The sequence below is a fragment of the Pagrus major genome, chromosome 22 (genome assembly GCF_040436345.1).
Source record: "Pagrus major chromosome 22, Pma_NU_1.0".
Lineage (NCBI taxonomy): Eukaryota > Metazoa > Chordata > Actinopteri > Spariformes > Sparidae > Pagrus > Pagrus major.
Window position 1 is genome coordinate 19,880,815 of NC_133236.1, and position 12,906 is coordinate 19,893,720.

Below are 12,906 nucleotides of genomic sequence, written 5' to 3' on the forward strand. Positions count from 1 at the left end.
GCCAGCAGGACGCAGCACTTTTCTTAACATGCAGCGCTCAGCTACAGCAAATTGTGACTCACTGGTCGGCCAGTGGTTAACTCTGCCCACAGGAGGTTGTTATGTGTCTGTACCAATCCTCTCTGTAGATCTATTATATACATTTGTAAGCAGTGAGAGGGAGAGAGTTGGTGCACTTTTCTGACCTTCACTTCAACCTTTAAGCAAAAAGTGTCAAAAGGAAGCATCGCTCTAATGCCCATACCTCCTTTCCCACATCTATAACCCTTCTTTCTTTAATCTTCTCAATTTAGAGAAAAATCTTTTTAAATCTCACCATTACTCCTACTTATCCCAAGCGTTTCTCTGCTCTGTGATCACTCTGAGCAGCATAATTGGCCTGCAACAGCAGCTATGACTTTGATTTTTTTTGCCCTTATTATCATAAGTCACCTCGTACAGTACTTTGCAGATCCAGGAACAGAAGTCCATTCCATTTCCTCTCCCCAATACAGACATAAGTAAAATTCTTACAAGCATAGTATGTGATTTCTGCTACATGGGGTCTCTGAAACAAAACAAAACAAAAGACATAAGTAGTTGTTGTATTTAAAGTACGAGTTCATTACTGATGAAAATCTGTCACTCAGGCATAAATGTTATGAAGTAATGTTTAGTCACGTCACCAACTGTAATTGTAGGTGAACAATTCAAATAATACCTAAAGTCTCAATCGGCCGAGCATGTTTAACTCTACAACCAACAAGTCCCAGGATATAATAGAAACTGTCTATTAACAGTTATTATACAGCCGATATCACAGGTGTGCTATCAGTTTCCTGCTGTGGTTGTTTCTGTTCACCGCAGAATAATATAACATATACACTTTGTGTTTGCCTGTGTGTGTTTGCTACTTAAAAAGCTGCTAGTTTCTTCCACGTGTTGTCTTCGAAGCTTATTCCACCCGCTGGCTCATCTCAGGTTACTGCTCTCCTCTCCTGGGATACCTCACTCATGCCTCTCTGTTTATCTCATAGAAGTCATGCTGTTTGTTTTGATGTGTTTTTGCTGTCTCTCTAGCACCCTTCTTCACTTTTCCTTCCTCCTTATTTGCATGTTTCCGTGTCTCCCTCGACTCTCCAATTCCCTTCTGCTTCACGCCATTTACTAGCCTGTATGTGCTGTGAATGTGTCCTTTTATGCCAGCCCCTGCTCTTTGTTTTATGTTTAGTGCTTCTCCTCTCGGTCGCTGTCCATCCTCCTGTTTCCATGACCCTGCCACTGTTGGGTCTGTGCAGTTTTATTATCTCCCTCTTGCATTCTCTGGCCTCTCTCTTCCTGAGTGTTACTTACCAAATCTTGGCTCACCGCTAAGTGTTTGTTAATAATGAGAGTTCAGAGCCTCAGGTGGCTGGCCCTTTACTGCAGAGTCTGTGGAAGTCATTACCCAGCTGTACTGCTGCAATCTAGGAGATCGGATTGGAGTAGTTGGTCTTTTCTGGGGTAAAGAGGGCTTTGTTTGTCTTATTTAATTCAGCCAATTCAATGACGGTCTTGTTAACTCATTTATCCTATTTGTTTGGCTTAAAAGAGATCTGCTTACTATGTTTTGGGTATTAGGTTTCAAGTTAGTGTGTGGTTGGAAGGCTAATAACAGAAACTGTAACAATACTTTTTCCGTATGCCATATGATTTTGTGAGTCTTCCCCTGGGCAGCAGTAAAGTGTATCCATTTGTCATCCTCTCATGTATAATTCAGATGTGGTTGCAACGCTCTGGATTTCCTTCCAAGACTTTTCTATTCGGCCCGGACCAGATTGAGGGATAGCATTAGCGTGGTTGTGTTTCTTCTTCCCCCTCAGCTATTTAGTCAACCTGTTTTTCTGAAAGCTTCAGCTGTGCAGCATCGATTTCCTCTGTTATTCTTTTTGGCCTCCGAAAATGTCAGCTGGTCCTGTATGAAAGAAGGGCAATTATTGCCACAGCCTTTGCCTGAGAGACGGCTTTAGCCTAGCCTAGCCCAGCTTAGCTTCGTCTTCATGTGCGGGTTCGCTTTGGGGGGAATTGAAATTAGCCAATTAGGACAACATTGTAGCGTTAGCCCAAGGGAGGATGATTAGTGGTTTATTATTGGTTTAGTATTCTGAAATGTTGATTGGGCCTGTTTGAATGATGATGTCAACGTCGTTTCTGATGATGATAATGATGAGCCAAATGTTAATTATCATCAGAGAGACAGAGTCTGTTGGGGGAAGAAGCCAAAGAGCAACAAGAATGAATCTTAAACTGATTTCCTCTCTCTCTCTTTGTCAGTCACAAAGTTGGTCAACATAAATGTATCACATAATTCTCAAAGAGCCTGATTTAATAACTGCAACTCTCTCTTCGCTTTCTTCTCCGTGCCTCCATCCCTTCCTCAGTGTCTCTTCAGGACATCACCATGAGGAAGGCATTCAGGAGTTCCACTATTCAGGACCAGCAGCTGTTTGACCGCACGTCGCTGCCCATCCCGCTGCAGGAGACCTTCCAGACATGCGAGCAGCCGCCGCCCCTCAACATCCTCACGCCCTACAGGTGTGAATCCAGCCTTTTTCACTTACTTTACAAAAAGTGGTCTGAGGTTTTACATGGTATGATGAGTTTTACTGTATTTTTAAACAAAAAAAAAAAAAGGTCAGTGATTGTCTGCATTTTAAAACCACATTTTGCAAGTGAAGTGATGAAACTACAATAGAGTATGATGGAGGGGTGCCATTGTTCTGGAACAGGAAGGTTTCCTCTAATTGCCGCCCTTTTTCTGAGCCCAGTGAGACGCTAACTACATCGACCTTTACATATATTTGTCTTTTTCCACTAGAGCTGCAACGATGGCTAATAGATTAGTTTGTTTAGCCAATTACTTTTATAATCGATTAATCATTTCAGTCATTTTCAAGCAAAAATGGCAAACATCTGCTGTTTCCAGCCTCTTAATTGTAAGGATATTGCTTATCTTTGACAATTATGATAGTAAATAAAGAGTTTGGGGGGGTTTCAGACTGTTGGTTGGAAAAATAAAGCAATTTATTTTATTCTATTCATCCTTTAATTAACCAGGAAGGTCTGATTGAGATACAAGATCTCTTCTTCCAGGGAATCCTGGTCAAGACAGCAGCATAAGCAGCTTCACATAAACGACTTCACTTTGCACTTTGGGCTCTGGGAAACTGTGACAGGATTTTTTTTTCACAGTTCAATGATTAATCGTGAAAATAATTGGCAGGATAATCCATAATGAAAATAATCAGTAATTGTAGCCCTGGTTTCCACTCTCCTAAAAAAAAAAAATGAAAACACAACCTGAGCTTGCTGTAACCTCAAAATTTGATTTAGCCTCGATTGAAACACTTGCTTGTGTAATTGGTTGGTTGGTCGGTACAATGTAATCAGTGGGTTTGTGACTCTTTCCACACGCAGCATCTCAAGCAGGCCAAGCAGAGCGATGGAGGGAGTCATCTGAAGATGAATAATCCATAAAAAGCTCTGCTGGCCAGCACTCTCCTCCCTTTTATTTCTCGGCCCTCTCACCCTGCTGCATTCTCGCTTCTTTTCTCACCCCTCCCCCCAACTCTTTTTTTCTCCTGCAGCATCTCACATGACCCATCTCTGTGTAAAACCGTCACCTTGACCGAGCCAGTTGGAGAAGGTTACAGCTTAAACACGATCTTTTTATTTTTTTTGTTTATAGACGCATGCGCCGGCGGGAGACGGGTACAGGTATAGGCTGTGGTATTTCAGACCAAGTGAAAGGCAGGTGTGGGTGGCTGCCTCGCTGACGTCCGTTCTAAATCATACTCTGAATGTCTTGTTTCATTCGGGGGGAAGCACATTGCCCACTGGATTAGTATCTTTTATAGAGAACAGTTGCTCCCTTAGAGAAGGAGTAGTTCATATGTTTTAATTTTAGCGCTGCCATTAAGAAGTAGGGATCTCCTCTCCTCTCCTCCTCTCCTCTCCTCTCCTTCCTCTCCTCTCCTCTCCTCTCCTCTCCTCTCCTCTCCTCTCCTCTCCTCTCCTCTCCTCTCCTCTCCTCTCCTCTCCTCTCCTCTCCTCTCCTCTCCTCTCCTCTCCTCATTTTGTTCCCCTTCCCTCTCCATTTTCTTGTCCAATCCTCATTTTCTTCCCATATCCCCTCCTCTTCCTTTTTCCTCTCCTCATTTTATTTTCCCCTCCTTTCCTCTGCCCTCCTCTCTTCTCTTCTGGTCTTATCTCCTCCTTATCTCATCCTCTCCTCATTTTCTTCTCCTTTACGTTCCTCATCTTTCCTTTGCTCTGATCTCTTGGTCTAACCCTTTCCTTTCCTCCCCGTTACCCTCCTCTCCTCCCTCATTTTCTTCTCCCCTTCTTACCTTTGCTCTCATCTCCTCATTTTCTTCTTCCTTCTTCTCCTCTCCTTTCCTTTGCATTCCTCTCTTCGCATCTTCTCATTTTCTTCTCCTCTCCTCTCCACACATCACACCAGGAGTCTCCCTGGGACACCTCCCCAGGCTGTTATTTCTCAGATCCACCCTGAGCAAAGCTGCTTCGTTCTTTCTCCCTCCTTCTATCTCTCGTATACACACACACATACACACACACACACACACACACACACACACACACCAATACCCATCTCAAATAAACACAGAGTGAATACCATGCATAATGATTTACACAAACAGTCAAATACTACCCGCAGTGCACACACACAACAGCAGCTCTCTCTCCACCCTTGCCTTATCCCATTGTTCAATTCTATTTTCTTCCCTTTGTTGTGTTGCATATCATTAAACTTTCCACTCTTGCCTTTTGAAGCTTTTTCCTTTTCATGTTCTGTGTTCTTGCTCTCTCTGTGTCATCATCAAATAATTGTCTCCTAAAATGTGTCCGCAGCTACACATAAGATGACGTCAGAACCACTTAGCGGACAGGATACACCAAATATTTCTTTATTTAATTTTAGTGTCAAAGGACATCTGAAATGCCCTTTCATGTGCCCTTCTGCCATGTTCATAAATATTTCTGACTGACGGTCAGAAGTGAAGGATTTACTAAGTTGTTTTGCACTACATGTTTGAGTGAATCTCTGCTAGTTTGTAAGTAAACGCACAGTATGTAATTTCTGTCATGACGGGTTCTTCAATCAGAACATTGAAAACAGCAGACATAGTTTGATGACATCCTCAAATAGCATGCAATTGTACCAGTTGTTAAATAACTACCCTTGCCAATAAAAATCTAGCTAATGTTATTGAGGCAGAAATGTTCACTGATGAGGTGTTTTATTCATGTTACGTGTAGTCATGTACGCTGACTTCCTTCCTCACTCACTCTCTAATGTATCATCTGATGTTTCCCCTGGAAGTTATATTGACAGGCGACCAATCCATTTTGTCCATCAAGTGAGCATGGCAGAATGACATGAGAATACCACAATACCACCTGAGCTTCAGTTGCAGTTGTGATTGAAAACAATCCATTCAGAAGTACAAGTCATTGCGGAAGCAAATTCAAAACACTCATTGTCGCTGTTAAGAACAAAACATGGCACAGTTGTCGTTGAATTCATCCAAATTGTACCTAGAATTTAAAAGATGATTGATTTCAGATGCAGATTGTGTTTTCAGTTTTCTCAGCACTGTTATCTTAAACTTCAGCCTGCCATTGGCAGTACATGACAGTTTTAATCTCTGTGATTTTTCTTCTTTACTTAAAGTTTTCACACACACAGGCTTGTGCTTAAGTTTTTTAAATCAAGAAACCAGATATCTTGTAACGCCATAACTATTTTGACCGATGATTTACTGTAAATTTCACAAGGGACCAAGAACCTTTCGAGGAACTCAGAGCTTTTGCTGCATTTCCACCGCAAAAGCCAGGGTTTGAATTAAGTTCCGGGGGAAATTATTTTACCCCCCAAAAAATCCCAGCTGGGTCGTTGTACTAAAAGTACAGGAATTTTGGGGGTGTAGCCGGCAGCTGAGCATTTTTTTTTCCAGCCATTTAATAATCTGCAGCTGCAAACCATTTTGGTTCATTGTGCTTTAACACATTAACATGGAATTGAGAAACAGAGAGAGAAATAAAATGCCAACGGTCAACAGACTGATTTGGCTAATCACACACATCTCTAGACCGCGCTGCAAAGACAGACAACAACAGGCTGAAAAAACCTTATAGTTCCTAGAAGACTAAGTCCTGGGACTTAAATTTGGATGGAAACGAGGTCTGCGGTGGTCCCAGGTGCAGAGTTTTCAGGGATGAATGTTGCTGTTTGGTAAAACACATATGCAGACATGAAAGGAAAGACAAAGAAGAGAAAGACATCAGCAGGGCAATTTACAAGTCATATCCCCGTATTGATATGAAATGACATTTCCGGACAGCGTGTGTGGGAGTTTGTGAATGATAATTTTCTCGTCAAGAGGGACCTTTTTGATGTGATAACCACCTGTGCCTGTCAGAAGTCTTTTTTCATTTCCCTCCCTGTCATCATGGCACTGTTCTCCCCCCAGTGACCATCAACCACAAAAGCTTCTGCAATGCCAGTGAAGAAGACAGAGAGAGGAGCAGGGTTGAGAGGAAATGAATGATAACACATGAGCTATTATTAACATGATAAATAGATATGATTTGTTGAAGGAAAGCAGACTAAGACAGAAAAGGGCAGGAGAGGGGAAAAGAAAAATGATTATTATGCAACATTTCCCTCACTCACAGTTGTTCAAGGTTGCCTGACAGAAAAGACAGAAAAAAAGGAAAAAGGCCTATTTGTAGCAGTATCATGTTGTGCCCCACGCTGCTCGTCTGCTTAGTCTTAACGTAGAGCTGAAACAATCAGTTGGTTAATTGATTAGGAACTTCTCAGATAAAATAATGTTCTGCTTTTATTAGTTACAGTATTGTAAAGTGAATATTTTGCGGTTAACAAGACATTTGAGGACATCATCGTCAAGCCTGGGAAATCGTGATGGCCTTCTTCCACCAGCTGTTGTCCAAACAATTAATTGATTAAATGAGAAAATAATCAGCAGACCATTTATTTACAGTAAAGTTCTCTCTAACCCTAACCCTCTTTGTGAAGCAAACATTTGTGAAGCAGAGTCACCAAATGTTTGGAATTAGAGCTCAAAAAAATGACTGAAATGATGATCAAAATCATTGCAGCTCTGGTTGAGTTGAGACATATGGCCAAATTTTCCACAAGACAGGAAGAAAACAACTTCTCTGGCATGCCAATCAAAATGTAACAAGATTTCCTGGTTTATTTTCTCTCTCTGCAGGGACGACGGGAAGGAGGGCCTGAAGTTCTACACCAATCCATCCTACTTCTTTGACCTGTGGAGAGAGAAAATGCTGCAGGACACAGAGGACAAGAGGAAGGAGAGGCGGAAACAGAAGGTATGTCTGAAACAATCATAAGCACAGGGTCCTGGCACCGAGCAGTACAGCTTGCTCTCTTTTTATTACTGCAATAGGTCGAGGTGCTCGTGAAGAGCAGTGGGGCTGCGTAGGAAGGACGTGAAGTGAGAGTGAACTAGAGGCTTCCTGTCTTATCCACAGATTCAGACTGATGCGTCCTGCTTGAATACTCTGACAGGCTGTTCACTGATAGATTCACAGGCTTGGCGTCATACCATGTAGTCTAATGCATTAATTAGCCACCACTCCGAGATTAATCAACCCCTTCCTCCAGTCAGCCCTGTTAGTTATTACTTATGTGATCATTACGTCTAATTAATGGGAGCATCTGCTGTTCATTTGCCTCCGCACTGTGCGTCACCTCACTGCCTCTGCACAGACAAGCACACACACGTGACCTCATGAGAGAGCTCAGCACAGACACACAAATTGAATAAAAAAGCTCTTGTACATCCATAGAAAGCCCCTCTCCCACATCAGATGCAAAGCTATGACCCCCCTACTCCAAATAGAGGGGTTTCCCACCCGCAGCATCAAGAGCTCTAATCAGCACCAACTTGCATTTCTCTGCGTGGGAAGCAGGGCGTGCTACACATCTCGCCCCCTCACAGTCAATCACAGCTTATTACAGTCACGTCAATGAAGAGTAAGGAGAGAGATTTTCCGTTGAGGGTTCATGTGAATGAAGAAGATGTAATTTGTTGGTTTATGAAGTTTTTAATGATGGTGGGAAACAGCGGAGAGAGGACAGAGTGCAAGTTCAGCCTAGAATAAGTCTGGAGGAAGATTGAGAGAGTCGGAGTAGAATTAAGGATGTTTATTCGCTGTTCGGTTTAGTACTCATCACCTTTATCATAAACATACATTGATTTTTTTTTGCAGCCGTAGACAGAACTTATTTGCTTCAGAGGGTTAGGTTGATGTGTGCGCTTGTAGCCAAAGCCCATTCCAGTGATTTCATTCTAATTAAAGCCCCGGGTGCGCTCAGCTTGTAAAGTCACGTTCATTTCCCTCCTCGCCACACTGGTAGTTAGACAGACAGACCCCATGGAAAGGCCTAGAGGACATTCACAGGGGAGAGCAGGATGGATTAGAGGAATTACGCACACATTTTTGTTGGTTTGTGTAACCATCATGGCGGATAAATGGTCTGAATGAGGATCAGGGTGAATACAGTGTGGAGAGTGTGTATATGTGTGTGTATGGAGAGAGTGCAGATTCGAGCATTTAAAGGGAGAGGGTTGTAAAATGCACTCACATATCAAATGGGTGAAATTTAGTGTGTAAATCATTGACAGATTTACACTTCATCACTTATTTATTGAATGGCTCTGCCCACATCATCTCTCAGTCAGGGTGTTCATGAAGCGCGTGTGTTTGTTGCATTGCACTATGTATACCCTTCGTACTCGACCTTATTATTTCACTGGAGGATTACAAGTATCATCTATAGCAGGGTTTTTTAAAGTCTGAGACTGTGAGACAAGAATGGGAACAGGCACCCTCTCGCCCTCCCTCTTAGTTTATTTGCTTAGGTACGTTCGATTCCTGGAGGCCTGGGAACATCATTATAATATTTGATCACATAGACACTCAGCAATTGAACCAAAATAGCCTAATAATAATAAAATATTAAAAAATGTCTTCTCCTAAGGCATTTATTAGTTTCTGACTCTGGGGAAAAACAGTACCGTTCCAGATAACTACTATCTCTTTCAGTAAGTCACACACATTTCGGGTATTCTCTATGATCTCATTTTCAACTAATGTGATATTTTTTCGCTTCCATTCACTGAGCCTCCCCTGAAACTGTTTGGGGAGGCCCGCCTCCCACCTCTGATCATTCTTCCCGTTTAAACTCCTAAATGTTTTGACAGTTTTCCTATTAAACAGACACACACAGGCATAGATATGCACAGACATAACAGATCCAAATCGACCATGATCGACCATGCAGCCGCAGTGTCGAGGACCTGACGGGCCGTGCCACCTGTCAGTCAGCGTGACGCTATCTGAGATTGGCTGCCAACACATTTTGTTCCGTGACAGAAAATGTCCCAGCTCTCTCCCTCACATTCTCTCCTCCCTGAAGTTATTCAGTCTTCACTCTTACTCTTTAGCTTTTTGCTACAACTTTATATTAATGACAGCTGGGCATTGGGAAAAAAGGTTAATTTTATATTTATTTATTCAAACTCTATAGCCCTGTATCACTCTTAATTTTAAGCCACCTGTGACTGCTTAACCATAATTTAAGCTCGCCAGATGTAGGATCCACATGAAAATGCACTCACTCATAGACACCAGCCACCTAAATATGACTGACCTTGACTGATCCATGCATTATTCCCTGAGAAACTAACCAAAATGTAGATAAACGCAATGTTAAAGAATTCAAACATGGGATTTTTAGCACTGTATGTCGGACAAACTGAATGGCAGTAAAGCTGAAAAACCTTCTCCAACTTCCCTTCTCCTTGCCCGAGGTCACATTTGACAAATAAAGAATTAAAAGGAAGGAAAGAAGGAATACAAAAAGGTTGATCTTGAAAAAGCACTGCATGGCGGCCAGGATTTCGAATGTAAAGATCAATAATCATCCAAGCGCAAGATTAAGAGTTCCTGACATGTTTCATAAATAAAGAGCCAATCTGGTCCTCAGGGAACTGTAGCCTCGTGTTACTGACTCTTTAAAACTTTCTCTAAATACACTCCTTGAATACACTGAGCCAGGAAAAACGGGTTTGGATGCCTTCCAGTGAGTAGCAAAAGCAATTGACTTCAGCTGGTTTAGAGAGAGACACAGTTCATGGGTTCAGGTCAAGAGTTTCTTCTTACAGCACAGAGAGAAGACAACAAATCAAATCTTCTAGCCAAGGGTGAAAAAAAAGCAGATGGAATGACATCTTTTTAAATAGTGTTTGAGAGATTTATTCATCTAAAGTGGGCCCAGTTTCCCAGCAACTTTAACTTTTCCTCATGTTAGGTGTCCATTTTATGGATTGTATCATACATCACAGGAAATACATCTGTGTTATGACAAATTAAAATTCAGAATAATGCAAAAAACATTCCCTTACAGTTTGAAACGTCATTTTAAAAGCTTGGATGATTCATTCACGGCAGAGTCAGAATGTGAATTTGGTATGTGACTGTTCAAAGAGCTAATTAAAAGAAAAAGCAGAAACACTATTTGAATGTTTAAAAGCAAGTGTTGACTGAAGTGAGGCTAATTGAATTCTCAGCTATCAAAACTGACATCTTGAAACTTGTACCTGACAAAAAGAGGGACAGAGAGTGGAAATTAAAATGGAAATGTCTGCACTTTATCCCCTCCTTCATCTTTTTTTTTTAATCTCCAGCCATTTTCTTACTGAGTCACTAATCGTTAGATGAGTGTGTGTAAATATGGCTTTACACTATGTTACACACATACACAGAGATTAGCAGCCAGTGATAAATGAAAAGCAGCACAGGGCAGAGAGAAGGGAAAGAGAAGCCTACAGTGTCCTAATCTCATTAGTTCCTGTGTTAGCCTCACCCTCAGTGGATTAGAAGGAGACTGAGCCAGTCAGAGAGACACAGAGAGTGAGAAGGAGGAAAGGCCCAGGGCCTCGGGAGAGAAAAAGCAAAAGAGGAAGTTGGCAAGAGGGGAGATGGAGAGCATTGCTGCCTCTCTTCGAGATCGGAGTCCACACCACATCGAGTGTTGTCTCTAGTGTCTGGATTCCCTGTGGAGAAGCCCCTTTGGCTCTGCCTCTCCCACTCCTTTCTCATTACAGCACTCATGGGCACAGGAAGCTGGAAATGCCTTATCATCGTAATAGAATATATTGACAGTTAATTCTGCCTATTCTACTTGTCCAGAAGCAGGGAAATATATTCTGGATTTGTTTAAAGCCCACTGCTTCCACTTTTTCCCACACTGTTGCTGGAAATCCTGCCTGATTAAAATGCAAAATGTCAAAGTTTAAAAATTAACAGTGCCAAAATCTGATTTAAAGCATCATTAGGGAGCTGTAAAAGAGCAGACCAAGGTGTTACTTTGGGTCAATAAAAACAGATTTTCTGTTTACAAAGAGATAATTGAGGTCCACACACAAATAAAAGTTTTTTTGTCTTATTTTTACTTGCAGTGCTCATGGGACACACGCATAACATTCTCGTTAAAATTAAGAAAAAGCTGTTAGCCAAACTCTCCTTGTGCTTTATGTGAAGATTAAACATAAGGACTTCAACACACTTTACTTTGTGCAGCTGTTTTCATCAATATTTGATGACGATGACAGCTCAGATAAAATTAATAGGCTCTACTCATTGGAGTCACGCAAGATGTCCCTCTGCAGGCTTGTATGAAAGTTTCAAGACCGCATTAGAAAGGTCTCTGCCCGGTCAAATGAGAGGATCCTACACATTGTTCCACGCTCATAGGCACAACATTTCATCGACAGAAAAGTGCTTCAGTTTCAGGAAATGTCTCGGCTTAAGCAGAATATGGTAGGCTGTGAGTTTGTGTAACAACGTGCCAGCAAGAGCATCAGTGATGGCAGTTTATTGCCAACTTAAAGGATCTTTTCTTTACTTACAAGAGCCAAAGCCTGCTTTAAATATCATAAAATGCCAAGAAAATGTTTGCCTGTCTACATCCTTGTACAGCAGCAGTAGGCCAACTGCATTATGTTTCAGTCATTACGGCTTTCTGACAAATTTCTCACATTAAGTCGCCCCCCCCCCCCTCCTTTTCAGAAAAAAATTATTCAATCCTTCCCCCCTCCTCCTTGCTGCGATTGCCATAGCAACCACTTAGGTCCATTCAAGCGACTGAGACAGCAGGCTCGGAGCAGTGAGACTCAGAGATGGACCGAGACCGACACCCTGAACAGTGCCCTGCTACGGGCCACAGAAGTTGCACACATCCAAGGCCGCTCCTCTGTCAACACACAGAAACACTGGGCTTTTTGTGTGTGGCTAGGCACAGTTTACCTCCGGGGATATAGGAGAAGATATTACCAAAAGGATCCTGTGAATTCCAGCACAAAAACATGAATGACTTCCATCAAGACTTTGGTGGACGTCGAGAGTACTGGAGCTGAATGTAGAGAGAAGAATAGAGAAATGGATTTCCTATCCTAAATGTTCACCTTTAGTCATAATGCTTTGGCAACCGTGACCTCAGCAATTATTAGTAAAGCACAGTGCAGATCATATTTACAAGTATCATTATTTACCTGCAACAGAGTTGTATGTTGCATGTTAATTATTTCAGGATGCCTAGTCCACAACAGAGTTACAGCAGGTACCAGGCAGCTCTAATGATTGTTTCTGACCAGAGAGAAGCTGTCTAATGACTGTGATCTCAACAGCAACATTTTCTTTTTCACAATCAACACCTTTTTACCCAGGAGGATAGGGAACGTGATTTAGATGACATGCAGACACCTCATTAAAGCAGCAGTTTGCATCTAAGCAGTCACATGTATTCACTTA

At 42.0% G+C, this 12,906-nt stretch overlaps 1 protein-coding gene across 1 annotated transcript in view; it reads left to right on the top strand.

The window, feature by feature from the left end:
- The window catches only part of wasf1 (WASP family member 1), a 66,411-nt gene that overhangs the window by 40,829 nt on the left and 12,676 nt on the right, over positions 1-12,906 (top strand). Inside the window, exons 4-5 of the mRNA XM_073492992.1 lie at positions 2,400-2,553; positions 7,281-7,398. Of these exons, the coding sequence (XP_073349093.1) occupies positions 2,400-2,553; positions 7,281-7,398 (272 nt within the window). The remainder of the gene's footprint in view (positions 1-2,399; positions 2,554-7,280; positions 7,399-12,906) is intronic.